The sequence below is a fragment of the Eurytemora carolleeae genome, unplaced genomic scaffold (assembly GCF_000591075.1).
Source record: "Eurytemora carolleeae unplaced genomic scaffold, Eaff_2.0 scaffold262, whole genome shotgun sequence".
NCBI classification, from domain to species: domain Eukaryota; kingdom Metazoa; phylum Arthropoda; class Copepoda; order Calanoida; family Temoridae; genus Eurytemora; species Eurytemora carolleeae.
The window spans coordinates 53,257-69,071 of record NW_019396267.1 but is presented as its reverse complement, the minus strand read 5'-3'; the positions used below and the strand labels follow the sequence as shown (position 1 = coordinate 69,071).

The window sequence follows — 15,815 nt, the reverse complement described above, 5'->3', positions numbered from 1 at the left end:
TTAATCTGTTCCAACACCAAATACACAGAGGATTGATTCAATGTCGTCCTTCTGTTCCACATTTGTATACGTGCCACTGTATGACCTACCTGTTGTCTCCTGTGATATGTGTGACCTCCTCTACGTTGTGTGTACGTGTATCCAATCTCCTGATCTTGTTGTGTGTAGAACACCACACACTCTCACACACCACACACATCTTTGTGACAGGGTAGTTGGGTGTGCCGACATTCTTCACAACAAACCCGTTCTTATCCCATTGTCCGTCTACAACAGAGAATATAAAAACCTAACTTGGGAGCCTGGGGGAGTCATAGTTAGTCCCACCGTTTACCCGCGCTTGGTCGAAAATTAAGAGTTTAGCTATTTTTCCCTTTGAACTCGACTCACTCAACCTAGAATCTCAAAACCAAACTAAAAATATTCCTGTGGTTCTCCCGAATATCCTAATCCAAATTTGAGGCAAATCGGTCCTGGTTGTTAGTGAGTTGTAATCGAACAAACAAACAGACAAACAGAAATTACAACTTTATATTCAGTTACGGAATTAAATCTGACATCCTAACATTTATAACCACTTCTAAAATACAGGGTGGCCAAGTTAGCATGTGAAACAAAAACAATCTGTAAATCGTCTTTGCAATCCAAATTTGATAAATAAAAAGTGTATCAAAAACTGATTGTACGTTCTATGAGCTTTTCAAAATTAAGTCTAGACATTTTTTATTATTCTTACTTGAATCCCGTGAGTAAATATACACCTCACCACTGCCCAGCGCCGCATAAACTTTACTGTTGTGATATTCTATATGCAGTACAGGACTGTTATGTACAAACTTCTCTTTGTTCTTCTTAATCCTGATATTGTCTGTACAGTTGTACACGTGGATTGTACCGTCCTCTGTTCCCAACCACATTGTAGCCGGAACCTGTACATAAAGGAGGTTATTCTGTACGTATAAGTTGTACATTAATACCTGCATTTCTTTAATTAAGTATTATACAGTAGAAACTAGAAAACTCTGGAATAGGAAGATGACTTTTAGACTCAAGTTTTTACTTTAAATAGTCCAATTAACATTATTAACAATATTGTGCAGTGTAAACAGACCCATTTTACTTGATTAGCATTATTAACAACATTAGTGCAGTGTAAACAGACCCATTTTACTTGATTAGCATTATAAACAACATTAGTGCAGTGTAAACAGACCCATGTCACTTGATTAGCATTATAAACAATATTTGTGCAGTGTAAACAGACCCATGTCACTTGATTAGCATTATAAATAACATTTGAGCAGTGTAAACAGACCCATTTTACTTGATTAGCATTATAAACAATATTTGTGCAGTGTAAACAGGCCAATTTCACTTGATTAGCATTATAAACAATATGTGTGCAGTGTAAACAGGCCAATTTCACCTGATTAGCATTATAAACAATATTTGTGCAGTGTAAACAGACCCATGTCACTTGATTAGCATTATAAGCAATATTTGTGCAGTGTAAACAGACCCATGTCACTTGATTAGCATGATTAACAACATTCGTGCAGTGTAAACAGACACATGTCACTTGATTAGCATTATAGACAATATTTGTGCAGTGTAAACAGACCCATGTCACTTGATTAGCATTATAAATAACATTTGTGCAGTGTAAACAGACCCATTTCACTTGATTAGCATTATAAACGATATTTGTGCAGTGTAAACAGGCCAATTTCACTTGATTAGCATAATAAACAATATTTGTGCAGTGTAAACAGACCCATGTTACTTGATTAGCATTTTAAACAATATTTGTGCAGTGTAAACAGACCCATGTCACTTGATTAGCATTATTAACAACATTAGTGCAGTGTAAACAGACCCATGTCACTTGATTAGCATTATTGACAATATTTGTGCAGTGTAAACAGTCACATGTCACTTGATTAGCATTGTTAACAACATTTGTGCAGTGTAAACAGACACATGTCACTTGATTAGCATTATAAACAATATTTGTGCAGTGTAAACAGACACATGTCACTTGATTAGCATTATAAACAATATTTGTGCAGTGTAAACAGACCCATGTCACTTGATTAGCATTATTAACAACATTAGTGCAGTGTAAACAGACACATGTCACTTGATTAGCATTATAAACAATATTTGTGCAGTGTAAACAGACACATGTCACTTGATTAGCATTATAAACAATATTTGTGCAGTGTAAACAGACCCATGTCACTTGATTAGCATTATTAACAACATTAGTGCAGTGTAAACAGACACATGTCACTTGATTAGCATTATAAACAATATTTGTGCAGTGTAAACAGACCCATTTTACTTGATTAGTGTTTAGTAAAATTATTTCTTTTGTAACAACATTAAGTATACTCTATAGTATTGCTATTTCAGACTCAAATTATAAATTTGTACAGTTCAAAGAACATAAGACAAAGTATTTGTACAGTAAACAGACCCATTTAATCTAATAAATGATTTAATAAGCTACGTGTAAAAACATTTGCTTTTTAACATAATTTAAATACACTGAAGAATTATTATTCTTATTCCACAGTTTTGGTTCTCACTGTAATTGTTTTGAAATCTAACCCAGGTTCTTTGAAAAATATACGTTTTATTTTAAAATCTGATTTGTCTAAATATCAAACCTGTTCTTTTCTGAATATCTGACAGCTGTTCTTGTCTAAATATCCAAACCTGTTCTTGTCTGAATATCTAACCTGTTCTTGTCTGAATATCTAACATGTTCTTGTCTGAATATTTAACCTGTTCTTGTCTGAATATCTAACCTGTTCTTGTCTGAATATCTAACATGTTCTTGTCTGAATATCCAAACCTGTTCTTGTCTGAATATCTAACATGTTCTTGTCTGAATATTTAACCTGTTCTTGTCTGAATATCCAACCTGTTCTTTTCTGAATATCTAACCTGTTCTTGTCTGAATATCTAACCTGTTCTTGTCTGAATATCCAATCTGTTCTTTTCTGAATATCTAACCTGTTCTTTTCTGAATATCTAACCTGTTCTTGTCTAAATATCCAACCTGTTCTTGTCTGAATATCTAACCTGTTCTTGTCTGAATATCTAACCTGTTCTTGTCTGAATATACAACCTGTTCTTTTCTGAATATCTAACCTGTTCTTTTCTGAATATCTAACCTGTTCTTGTCTGAATATCTAACCTGTTCTTTTCTGAATATCAAGCCTGTTCTTGTCTGAATATCTAACCTGTTCTTGTCTGAATATCTAACCTGCTTTTATCTAAATAACTAACCTGCTCTTGTCTAAATATCTAACATGTTCTTGTCTGAATAGTTAACATGTTCTTGCCTTAATATGTGACATGCTCTTGTATATTGTAAATATTTAACCTTTACTTGTCTGAATATCTGTTCTTGTCTAAATATCTAGATTGTTCTTTTCTAAATATCTAAATTGTTCTCGGGGAAATATCTGAGCTGTTCTTGTATAAATATATAACCTGTTCTTGTCTGAAAATCTTCTGAATATCTAACCTGTTATTGTCTGAATATCCAACCTGTTCTTTTCTGAATATCTAACAGCTGTTCTTGTCTAAATATCCAACCTGTTCTTGTCTGAATATCTAACCTGTTCTTGTCTGAATATCTAACCTGTTCTTGTCTGAATATCTAACCTGTGCTTGTCTGAATATCCAACCTGTTCTTTTCTGAATATCTAACCTGTTCTTGTCTAAATATATAACCTGTTCTTGTCTGAATATCTGACCTGCTCTTGTCTGAATATTTAATCTGTTCATGCCTGAATATCTAACCTGCTCTTGTCTAATATCTAACTGCTCTTGCCTGAATATCTAAACTCTTCTTGTATGAATACCTATCCTCTTCTTGTCTAAATATCTAACATGTTCTTGTCTGAATATTAACCTCTTCTTGTCTAAAAATCTAACATGTTCTTGTCTGAATATCTAACCTGCTCTTGTCTGAATATCTGACTCCTATTACTAGAGTCCTCATCATCTTCACTGGATATATCAAGAATAGGTCCTACTCCTGTAGACTGCGGACTAGACTCCTCTGTTCCTCCATCTGAACACACACCCCAGGATTTACTCGTCCAGTCCCCAGAGGTTGGGGGCGTTACCCAGCCCTGGGCAGCTGGTGTTGATGGGGCGGACCAACTTGGCCACTCTTTTCTAAGAGAAGAGTGCTGATGCCACTCTAAAACTGGTTCTGGATTATCACTGGGCACTGATACAATGGAAAGAATTCTAGCGTTGCAAACTCCATTGCAACAAATCACTGTGGGTTCTGGTCGGAGACTGAGAACACAAACTTGTCCGACATATCCATCACTATTACACACCCAGACATCCTTTAACCCGTGGCTGTTTAAACCTAGGGTGGGAGAAGCACACGTAAACTGAAGTCCGGCACGTGTCTTGCGAATAGGAATCAGGCTGAGAAGGTCCGGGGGTGCTTCAGCCTCTCTCTCCATCTTTTCTTTCCATTTCATAAAATCATTTTCCCAGTCTAGTTTCCCCTCAGCACTTTCAAATACAAGGTTGATATTCTCAGGACCATCTGCTGTGTGTATACTCAGCTGCAGGGATGTTCCATGTCCAGCTTCTGCAGAGTGTCTTTCAGATACCTGGAATATATGTTAACTTTCAGATACCTGGAAGTTACGTTAACTTTCAGATAACTGGAATATACGTTAGCTTTCAGATACCTGGAATATACGTTAGCTTTCAGATACCTGGAATATACGTTAGCTTTCAGATAACTGGAATATACGTTAGCTTTCAGATACCTGGAATATATGTTAGCTTTCAGATACCTGGAATATATGTTAACTTTCAGATACCTGGAATATACGTTAGCTTTCAGATACCTGGAATATACGTTAGCTTTCAGATACCTGGAATATAAGTTAGTTTACTAGAAGATTTTAGGCACTTAGCTAGTTTACTTGAAGATTTTAGGCAATTTGTTAGTTTACTTCGCGATTTCAAATACTTTGATACCTTACTTAAAGATTTCAGATACTTCGCTACTTTACTTAGCGATTTCAGATACTTTGATACTTTACACTTAAAGATTTCAGATACTTCGCTACTTTACATCAAAATTTCAGATACTTCGCTACTTTACTTAACGATTTCAGATACTTTGATACTTTTCACTTAAAGATTTCAGATACTTCGCTACTTTACATTAATATTTCAGTTACTTTGCTACTATACTTTAAGATTTCAGATACTGTGCTACTTTTCTATAAGATGTCAGATAATTTGCTATTTCACTTTAAAATTTAATAAACTTCGCTAGATGTATTTAAGATATGTTTTAATTTAGATACCTTTTTTATTGTGTTCAATAAATTTACATTTTTAGTAGGAAGTTCAGACTCCATAGCCCCCCCCCCTTTAATTTCAATGACACACCTGTTTATTAAGCCCTGTCAGAATGTTTTTGATCATTTCATCCAGATCTTTGTGTTGAGAATTCAGCTTGGCTGCTTGCTCGCCTAGTGGACCGTATGGACTGAACTTTTTTGTGAACATTCATGGGTAGCGTGGGGGTGACATAGGCTTAAAAAAAACCATTTCTTTAACAAAATACTAAATATGAAGAAAAAAATTTACATTATTAGTTATTTAAAACCATGTTTTAAAGACTTTATAAATCTTTTAGAAAAAATAGGATTATTCAAAGAAATCAAAAGAATGTATATTGATTTTGTCGTAGCTTTATCTTACGTTTAATTAATTACGTTGTTCGACTGAATAACTGCGTTTTAGTCCAAAAATAATCAACACTAAAATTGACGCAATCAAATATTACGCTTTAAATCACATTTAGAAAATTGTCAAACACTTTGTTGAAAACAACATATGCGTCTATATGGATAATATGTTACCCAGGAAGGATGGGGGAGGGGGGAAGGAAACCGGCAAAAAATTTCTCTAAACAAAGTTTTCGGAAATAAAATCTTAAATTTTGGGGGAAAAAATCCCAAGAATCTATAACTCAGGACTTTATTTACAGTGACATTTAGTCCTAGGACTTCAGTAAATTGGGACTTTTTGACATAAGTTTTTATTTGTAGGTTTTTTTCAGAAACTTTTTATCTTTCCTACATAGATTCGGGGTAACCTTTTTTGTTTTGGTTACGGTTTTGTCGGTTACAGGTAAAGCATATAAGCTCACATAAATATTCCGCTGCTCTACTTAATATAAGAGATGAAAAAAACATGGTTTAAAAATACAAAAATCCCCTGCACTTGTCTTTTAAATGAATCAAACAGTTTAAATTGAAAAGAAATTTTGTTTTGCCAACTTTCAATAACAAGACTCTATTGAGAGAATCCACTTTAATTGATTGGATTTTTTCAATTTCCTTTTCTCTACGTCAGTTCATTGTTCAAAAAAGCGTGTTTACGAAGTTTACGAAAATTTATAAATATAATTTCATTGGTGGTTTAACGATATTCTCCGATGGGGGGGGGGGGGAATTTTTAAAAGTGCCAAACAAAAAAGTCAAAATTTATTATTTTAGAAATTTTAACAGAAAAATCTGCCGAATTTTTTGGATGTCCATTTTTATTTATTCCCCACGCCAAACTAGATAGATATAAATATCAGTTATACTCATAGAACAAGCTAGGGAGGATGCAGAGAAAATCATTTATCGTAAATCTTGTACTTTTCATAAAGTTTGGAGATAAAGCCAATCCCAATCCTGAACTTTAATAAGACAAGGTCGGTAAGAACTTAGTAAATCATTCCCAAATCCCTGACCTAGAAAGTACAGTGGTAGGTGATGGTATCAATACAATAAAGACGACTTTTTATTTAAGTTTTGATTGTTAACAAGCTTTTTTCGAATTACACGTTTACATGAATTTGTAGAGTAGCTTTTTTAATTGACAGCTTCTCTTGACTTAATTTTTTTGTGTATCCATTCTGTTTGACAGCTTGATGAAAATCAAAATTGAAATGAAAAGTCGTCTTTATTGTATTGATATATTTTTTTAAAACTATTCCTTAAAGTAAAAGTACCCAGGATTTAATCATGATAAGATGAAAAACTTTACCCAATAACACTCTTCTTCCCTTCCTTGGTGGACCTGGTCCCCCTCCTGGACACTGTTGTGATCAGGAGAAGATCGGAGAACAGAAATATACATCTCTCCTTCCTAATCCAGGTCGTCGTTGAACTGCTTACTAAATCCTAAACATATGTTTGGGGTTTTGAAATCCTAAACATATAAAACGTTTGTCCGCGTAATTTAAACTAGAGATAGGCATCGTTTTAGTGAACGAACAACATTTTTGAGAACAAACATTCTTTTTTTTGTGAATGATGGTGTCGTTCAGAAAAAAACGAACGATGGAAGAACGACTGGATCGTCCAGAGAAATGAAAAACGCTCATCTTTTAGAAACGAACAAAAAACAAAACAAAAACGAACGATATAAATCGATCGACCAAATTTGAAAAACTACTGTTTTTTACTGAACGAACTATTTTTTCTAAAGATTTTGGCAAAACGATAGTTTTTTATACAAACTTCTTAAAAAAAACGTTTGATTTTTTACTAAACAAGCGTTTTTTTCCGACAAACATAAAAAATTATCGTTTTTTTACGGTACGAGCTAATTTATTGAACGAACGATTTAACCGAACGATCATTCACTGAGAAAACGAACGAAATAGATGGAAACTATAAGCAATATTTTTGAGAACGGACTTAACAATTTTTTTTGAACAATTGAAATAAACGAACGAAATGGCTGGTTCAGGAACGATAAACGAATGAAATGAAAAAAACCGAACGCGCACATCTCTAATTTAAAATGACCCCCATTAAAGAGTTTACGAAAACAACCCTGGAAACCTTTGTCAGTATAAATAATGATGGATTTATTCTTGCTTTTACATCTAATAATTAATTATTTTCTAATATGGTTGTTAACTGATTTCAATTGGTTTTATTACTACTTTCTTTATTCATTCCATCTCTGGATAAAGATATAGAAATAGAAATTTAAGTTTTCATGAAAACTCTTCTAAAATTCTAATTAAAAGTTCCAGATTGTTTTAATAGTTTCACATATTTTCTCTTTTTATTGAACCTGAAGGAAACCTAGTTCAACAAGTTTTATTTTGCAAAAAATATAAAAATTATCTCTGCCAAAAAGGTTTAACTTAACTTAGCTTATAATTGACCCTCGAGTAAAAAAAAAGGGGAGCACATGCCTGATTCAAAACGGTACCCTTTAACCACCTGATTAATAATGTATAAGATATCGTCGTTTTTCTGGCTGGAAAATGCAATCAACTGTTAATCATTTAATTCATTATTACGCACTTTTCACTTTTCTAAAGAACCCACAATTAAAATTGATGAATTTTTTAAAAGATAGACATGGATATCTTTTTCATTCTCTGAAAGACGAATTTTTAAGCGTACCATTGTGAATCAAACATGCCTCAGACTAATCCTACCTGTCTAACTAGAGTTCTAGACTAGCTAAATCTCCAGGGACTAAACCTACCTGTCTAACTAGAGTTCTAGACTAGCTAAATATCCAGGGACTAAACCTACCTGTCTAACTAGAGTTCTAGACTAGCTAGATCTCCAGGGACTAAACCTACCTGTCTAACTAGAGTTCTAGACTAGCTAGATCTCCAGGGACTAAACCTACCTGTCTAACTAGAGTTCTAGTCTAGCTAGATCTCCAGGGACTACACCTATACCTGTCTAACTATAGAGTTCTAGACTGACTAGCTAGATCTCCAGGGACTAAACCTATCTGTCTAACTAGAGTTCTAGTCTAGCTAGATCTCCAGGGACTACACCTATACCTGTCTAACTATAGAGTTCTAGACTGACTAGCTAGATCTCCAGGGACTAAACCTATCTGTCTAACTAGAGTTCTAGTCTAGCTAAATCTCCAGGGACTACACCTATACCTGTCTAACTATAGAGTTCTAGACTGACTAGCTAGATCTCCAGGGACTAAACCTACCTGTCTAACTAGAGTTCTATACTGACTAGCTAGGTCTCCTGGAGCTAAACCTACCTGTCTAACTAGAGTTCTAGTCTAGCTAGATCTCCAGGGACTAAACCTACCTGTCTAACTAGAGTTCTAGATTGACTAGCTAGATCTCCTGGAGCTAAACCATGAACTATCAGTTCCAATCTTTTCAGCACTCCTTGTCTTATTTCCTGAAAATAAAGTCTATATCAAGATTTAAAATAAAATTTGCGACCTATGCGTGTTAAAAATAGGGAATAAAAAGATCTGTCTCGTTTTAAATATTATAACTGAAAAACAAGTTTAGAAAATAACTAATATGACTTTGAATAGAAGGGGATAATTTTATTTTAATTTTTAACCTTCTCAACTTAATATTGAATATAAATCGATCTCCCTTTTCAATATATCGATCTGCCGTTTAGTGATCGATCAACCTGTTCAATATTTTGAAATATATAAACCTTCAATATTATACTTTTAATCTTTTCTTTTAATGTATAGTTGTATTGTTTATTATGTTAATCTATCTTTCACAACATCGATCTATCAGTTGAATATATTGAGCTATCCTTTATTATATCAATCTATCATTTAATATATCGATCTATCGTTCAATATATCGATCTATCGTTCTATATATTGATGTATTGTTCCATATATTGATGCATCGTTCTATATATCGATCTTTTGTTCAATATATCAATCTATCGTTCAATATTCAATCTATCGTTCAATATATTGATTTATCGTTCAATAACTTGATCTATCGTTCCATATATTGATCTATTGTTCATTATATCGATCTTTTATTTTATATATCGATATATTGCTCAATATGTGGATCTATTATTCCTTACATCTTTCTTTTGTAAAATCGTTAATTTTATCAATCTACCTGTTTAATATATTGATCTACCTGGTCTAAATATCGATTTATCTGTTCCGTAAATCGATCTACCTGTTTTATATATTTATCTTTCTGTTAAGTATTTCGATCTATTTGTTCAATATAAATATCGATCATTTAATATATCGATCTATCCGTACAATATATCTATCTATCATTTGATATATCGATCTGTCTGTTCAATTTATCTATCTATCTGTTCAAGATAGCGATCTATCTGTTCAGAATAAATAAAAACCTGTTCTGTTGCTTCCTTCTCTACACTAGATATCTGCAGAGCAAGTTCATGAATCTGCCGCTCTGCACGCCTCAGTAGCAGATAATCACTGTGCTCAGGATCTGTGTGCTCCAGCAGTCTCTGCACAAGAAAATAATTAAATTGGTTTGAATCTTATTTATAACTTGAAGGAAGATACTTTTAACCGGTTTTTATCTAAAATTAAGGCCCACACAAAAATATTATATATTATAGTGTAGAGGATGAAATCCCCGAAAGAGGATTATGAAATCCGCAAATCAGTGGTGTCGGATCTTGAAACCAGAGAAGACCTTCTCAACTTCCTCTTCTTTTCTATACTCGTTATTTATCATGTTATTATATCTAGAAGCAATAAATGTACTTCTAAAATAGCCACATTTTAATTTTATAAATAGTCTGTGTATATTTTTACTTTAACTAACTATTCCTAAACAGTAAAATTTGTACTTATGATGAAAAAGATAATTGTTGTAGAAATATCAGATTCTACATACCATTAATTTTTTTATTTTAAGGAAATATAAAGTAATTAAGTGAAATAAAAAACTTTAAACCAAACATTATTTTAGATAATGGCAAAGTATACATTGCACGTGGTGTACACTTGTGTTGCTTACCATTTCTATTGGTTGTTGTTAAGCATTATTTTAGACCTAAAAGTTGGCTTTGTACTCAAAGTACCTTTTACCTGAATTAAAAGACGATATCTTGGTATTCGTTGATGAGGCTTTGCCAGCAGATCTGTCAGGCTCAGTCTTTCTCCTTTCCTTTCCTTTCTCATTTCCTAGATTATATTTAGTCTTTCTCCTTTCCTTTCCTTTCTCATTTCCTAGATTATATTTAGTCTTTCTCCTTTCCTTTCCCTTCTCATTTCCTAGATTATATTTAGTCTTTCTCCTTTCCTTTCCTTTCTCATTTTCTAGATTATATTCAGACTTTCTCCTTTCCTTTCCTTTCTCATTTCCTAGATTATATTTAGTCTTTCTCCTTTCCTTTCCCTTCTCATTTCCTAGATTATATTCAGACTTTCTCCCTTCCTTTCCTTTCTCATTTCCTAGATTATATTCAGTCTTTCTCCTTCCTTTCCCTTCTCATTTCCTAGATTATATTTATTCTTTCTCCTTCCTTTCCCTTCTCATTTCCTAGATTATATTTATTCTTTCTCCTTTCCTTTCCTTTCTCATTTCCTAGATTATATTCAGTCTTTCTCCTTCCTTTCCCTTCTCATTTCCTAGATTATATTTAGTCTTTCTCCTTCCTTTCCCTTCTCATTTCCTAGATTATTTTTAGTCTTTCTCCTTTCCTTTCCCTTCTCATTTCCTAGATTATATTTAGTCTTTCTCCTTCCTTTCCTTTCTCATTTCCTAGATTCTATTTAGACTTTCTCCTTTCTTTTCCTTTCTCATTTCCTAAATTATATTCAGTCTTTCTCCTTTCATTTCCTTTCTCATTTTCTAGATTATATTCAGTCTTTCTCCTTTCATTTCCTTTCTCATTTCCTAAATTATATTTAGTCTTTCTCCTTTCCTTTCCTTTCTCATTTCCTAGATTATATTCAGTCTTTCTCCTTTCCTTTCCTTTCTCATTTCCTAGATTATATTTAGTCTTTCCTTTTTATTTCATTATTATAATAAGTAATTCTCTCATCTGTTTTACATGTATCTCCTTTTTTTGTTGAAATTCTTTTTTTTCACAATTTTTTTGTTTTTACTTGTAACTTATCCTGCTTTTTCATCTTAATAAATTAAATGATCTACGGTATGTCCATTTTTACCTTGTTGTCTAATGAATTGAATCATATCTTTCTTATCTTGCTTGTTAATTTTTCTCTTTTCTTTTATTTTATATAAATGGCCATTATCCTGGCTCTAACAGGTTCCTTTGGGAATTTTCTTTATTTTCGTCTGAAACCAATATTTTCCCTTCAGTTTACTAAGCTAGGCATTTAGGACGCTTCGCGCCTATCTTCTCTTTTAATTGTGAATATTTTCTTTTTGTCTAAATTGTAAACAAACAGACACCCACCCAGACAAAAAAAGTATTTATAATATACTAGTTGAAATGCCCAGCCTTGTCCGGGGAAAACAAATTTGGAAAAAATTGAAAAAAATTCGATTTTTTTAGCCACACAAAATTTCAGCCCAATCGGTCCAGCCGTTTATATGAATGTCTTAATTTATTATATAGGATAGATAATATAGGGATACACAGAAAAGATTAACATTTGTTAATCACATTTTTCAAACTTTTGTTTGAAGTTTAAGCCTTAACTTGATTTTTAAAACTTAAAGTTTTGAATTCAAAGGAGATATTGTTGAAATACATGAAATGGAAAAAAATGTTAAAGTCAAATTAGAAAGGTTGAAAAAGATTTCATTCTGTTTCCATTTGTTAAAGGCTATAAAATCCAATGACTGGAAAAAAGGTCTAAATAAATTTGGAACTAACATCTACTTTTATTACTCATCAGAGGTTTGGTCCATCACCAACACCGAATTATAAATCCAACTAAATATATATTTAGTAAAATAGGTAAAATAAACCATTCAGTCATTATGCTGGGATAGGGTTTATATTTATAAGGTTAAAGTAACCAAATTTGTGTGCAGATAAGAATATATTCTTCTATCATGTGCCCGAATTTAATGAATTTGAGCCGCGTCTTAAATCCGCCAAAACCGGTTTCAATTGAGTGCCGGTTTAAATCTTGAAACATTGAATACAATTTTAAATAAAACCAACCCTATTTGAGCCTCTCAAATTCTTTAAATTCGGCCTCAGCATTTATGCATTTCTCGTTTTAAGACCAGTATTGAACACATTATGGTTCTCACCTAATTACAATTAATTAAATATATAGTGTATCTCAATCTCAGCAAAGGGGTTCATCAAATGAAAGAAAAATTTTGACAAATATCTATTAACGAATGATTTTATTACATACTAACTGAAGGGCCCGGCGTTGCCCGTGGAAAAAAATGAAAAAAGCTTTCAAAATAAAATTCGAATTTTTTTAGCCTATGTCTACCCCGGCTACCATTAAGTTTCCACAAAAGATTTCAGCCCATACGGACCAGGGGTTTGGCTGGCCAGAGGGAACATATATACGAATATTTTGTTTTATTATATAGATTTAACCAACGAATTGAAAAGATTATTTCAACAAAAGAAATAAAAAACATTTCCAAAAATGACATATTATTGTTTTAGTTGATTGTATTATTCTTGTTTTTTAGTTGGCTTTCAAACATTTATAATATAAAAAGTTCGCGTTTTTTATCATATTTGTTTTCTATTATATTTGTTTTCTATCATATTTGTTTTCTATCATATTTGTTTTCTATCATATTTGTTTTCTATCATATTTGTTTTCTATCATATTTGTTTTCTATCATATTTGTCCGTGGATTTTCAAATTCAAATTTTCAAAGTAAAAAAATTGCCCCCTTGATTGATTGTAACTTATAATAAGCATCAAAAATGAATTAAGAAAACTTACTGAAACAATGAAAAGTTTGAAGTTTTGTCGCATAACATGCACTTTAAATTTAAATTTAGAAGTTTAAAATGAAGTTTAATCCCCCTAATTTTATTTACAGCCTATCCTTCATATATGTTAAACCTTTAGGACACTATATAGTATTCAATATATTGTTTTTATTCACCCTTAAAGTATATTTCCTCCCAAGATATTGTATCTTACTTAATCCTCCGTCTTAACCCGAGGATTTTCTTATCGGAGAATTTTCAGACTAAAGAGAATGTTCTCTATTTTTGCCCACATTCCTTTACACTTTCTTATTATCGTCCTTCGGAACTTTTGTGCGAGGTATTGTTCATATTTAACGCTTGATCTTGATATCCAATGTGGGCTCTTTAAATCTAAATCCCCCAACTAAAGTAATCCATACAGAGTGTAACGACTACGGGGGTTCGAAGAGGAATAACTTTAATCCTTAGATTCGCAACAAATAAGTTCTTGTTTACCTGTAAAAATCTATCAAAAGCAGGTTTAATTCGAGCTACTCGAATTGCGTCATCTGCACGTTTAACATTGCGTATAAATCCTGTGTACGCCTCCAGAACAGATTTACTTGAGAACTAAAATATTTACATGTAAAAAATAAATGTAGCGTGCCTAACCAACTTACCTTTTTAATCTGTGTCTAAGATTTAAGCTGCTTGATTATGCAATACTTAATTATGCAACAGGGTTTCCAGCGAACGAAACGTTTCGCGAAAAAAGCGAAAATTTTCGGTCGGTTGATGCAAACATTTTTGCGAAATTTCGCATTTTTTCACAAAAATAAATGAAGCAAAAACGAAAATGCGAAAATCTTATGCGAAAATTTTGTGAAAACCAACAGTTTTATAGCTGCAACAATTAATTGATCAAAAGAACTTATGGTTCTCTGCTCTGATAGCTCAATATTTGAAGTTTTATTATGTCATAATCATAATCATTTATATCAACAACAAGTAAAAAAGTGTAAAAAGTTAAAAATTTTATAACGAATATTGGAAGTATGGGTGAAAGCAGGGTGAATTTAAAATATTCCGAATTATTTTGGTTCTTCTCGTAGTAGATTTTATTTTGTGTTCTAAGTTAAGAAAGATCTTCCATAGTCGAGAAAGTATTTTCAAGCAAATCTATGAATTATCTAATGTCTTCTAGTCGTTCTTAAATCTATATTTATATTTTGTGTTAATCCATTTATTGGGCTTAAGGATAAATCCCTCTTTGAAAAAGAATCTTGGTATCCTCAAAATTAGTCTTTTTTTGATGAATTTCCGCATTTTTCGCTAAAATTTTGCATTTGTTTTTAAAAATTCTGTATTTTTCACGACCAGTCCCTTTTAGGGAAATTCTTGTGACAATTAAACTTAATCGGACAAAAAGCTTTTAAAGCTACAGTTGTAAATCGAGCATTGTAATCTTTCCATGCAGGTTTTTTTTTGCATAATTTCATTTTTTTCTCGAAATTTTCGCTTTCATTTTTTTGAGAAAGTTTCGCATTTTTTCGCGAAACTATCTTTTTTTTTGCGAAAATTTCGCATTTTCTACTTCGCAAAAATTTCGCATTTTTTCGCAAAACAGCTTGAATCGAAATTTCGAACGTGCGAACGAAATGCAAAAATGAAGCGAAATGGTCGCGAAAATTTTTTTTCGTGAAATGCATACCAATCGACTCAATAAACTAATCTATAAGTATGCACAGTGCCTAATACAATGAACAGGGAGTAAGGAATAGAAGGGAGATATAAGTGACGCGGTTCGCCCTACCATATGATTGTACATGCCTTGCAGACAGGTACTTCATTTGAATAAGATATATTTGTCTGATGTACATTTACTACGTATACAATAACCTATTCTGAATATTTATTATACAGATGGGGTACCCGTCTGCAAAGCATGTATAATCATATGGTAGGGCGAACTGCATCAGTTATATCTCCCTTCTATTCCTTACTCCCTGACCATGACTCATAAAGGGATTTTTGACAGACAGACAAACTGGGGGGCCATGATTTCTAGGGGGGGTTTTAGGCCCCAATGGGTACTGAGTCCCCTTGGAGAAAAAACTACCCCCCCCC

The 15,815-nt window shown here is 32.7% G+C and overlaps 2 protein-coding genes across 2 annotated transcripts in view; both read right to left on the bottom strand.

Annotated features, from left to right (window-relative positions):
• LOC111699729 (rho guanine nucleotide exchange factor 17) overlaps positions 1-5,568 on the bottom strand; it is a 7,262-nt gene extending 1,694 nt beyond the window's left edge. Inside the window, exons 1-4 of the mRNA XM_023470461.1 lie at positions 5,449-5,568; positions 3,975-4,652; positions 737-929; positions 90-267 (exon numbers count right to left, since the gene is read on the bottom strand). Coding sequence (XP_023326229.1) covers positions 90-267; positions 737-929; positions 3,975-4,652; positions 5,449-5,568 — 1,169 coding nt within the window. The remainder of the gene's footprint in view (positions 1-89; positions 268-736; positions 930-3,974; positions 4,653-5,448) is intronic.
• A 1,514-nt stretch (positions 5,569-7,082) lies between these two features.
• On the bottom strand, positions 7,083-14,337 carry LOC111699715 (rho guanine nucleotide exchange factor osg-1). The gene is made up of 5 exons (XM_023470443.1): positions 14,205-14,337; positions 10,906-11,001; positions 10,197-10,316; positions 9,144-9,239; positions 7,083-7,238 (listed from the first exon to the last, which is right to left on the bottom strand). Exons 2-5 carry the CDS (start codon positions 10,996-10,998, stop codon positions 7,098-7,100), a joined length of 450 nt encoding a protein of 149 aa, XP_023326211.1. The 5' UTR covers positions 10,999-11,001; positions 14,205-14,337; the 3' UTR covers positions 7,083-7,097.
• Positions 14,338-15,815: the final 1,478 nt, after the last annotated feature.

Excerpts from the sequence above, each read along its gene's own strand:
- LOC111699715 (XM_023470443.1), bottom strand. The coding sequence starts at position 10,998 with ATGAGAAAGGAAAGGAAAGGAGAAAGACTGAGCCTGACAGATCTGCTG. Across the intron at positions 10,317-10,905 it reads GATATCGTCTTTTAATTCAG|AGACTGCTGGAGCACACAGA; the intron begins GTAAAAGGTACT and ends TTTCTTGTGCAG. Across the intron at positions 9,240-10,196 it reads AGAAGGAAGCAACAGAACAG|GAAATAAGACAAGGAGTGCT; the intron begins GTTTTTATTTAT and ends CTTTATTTTCAG.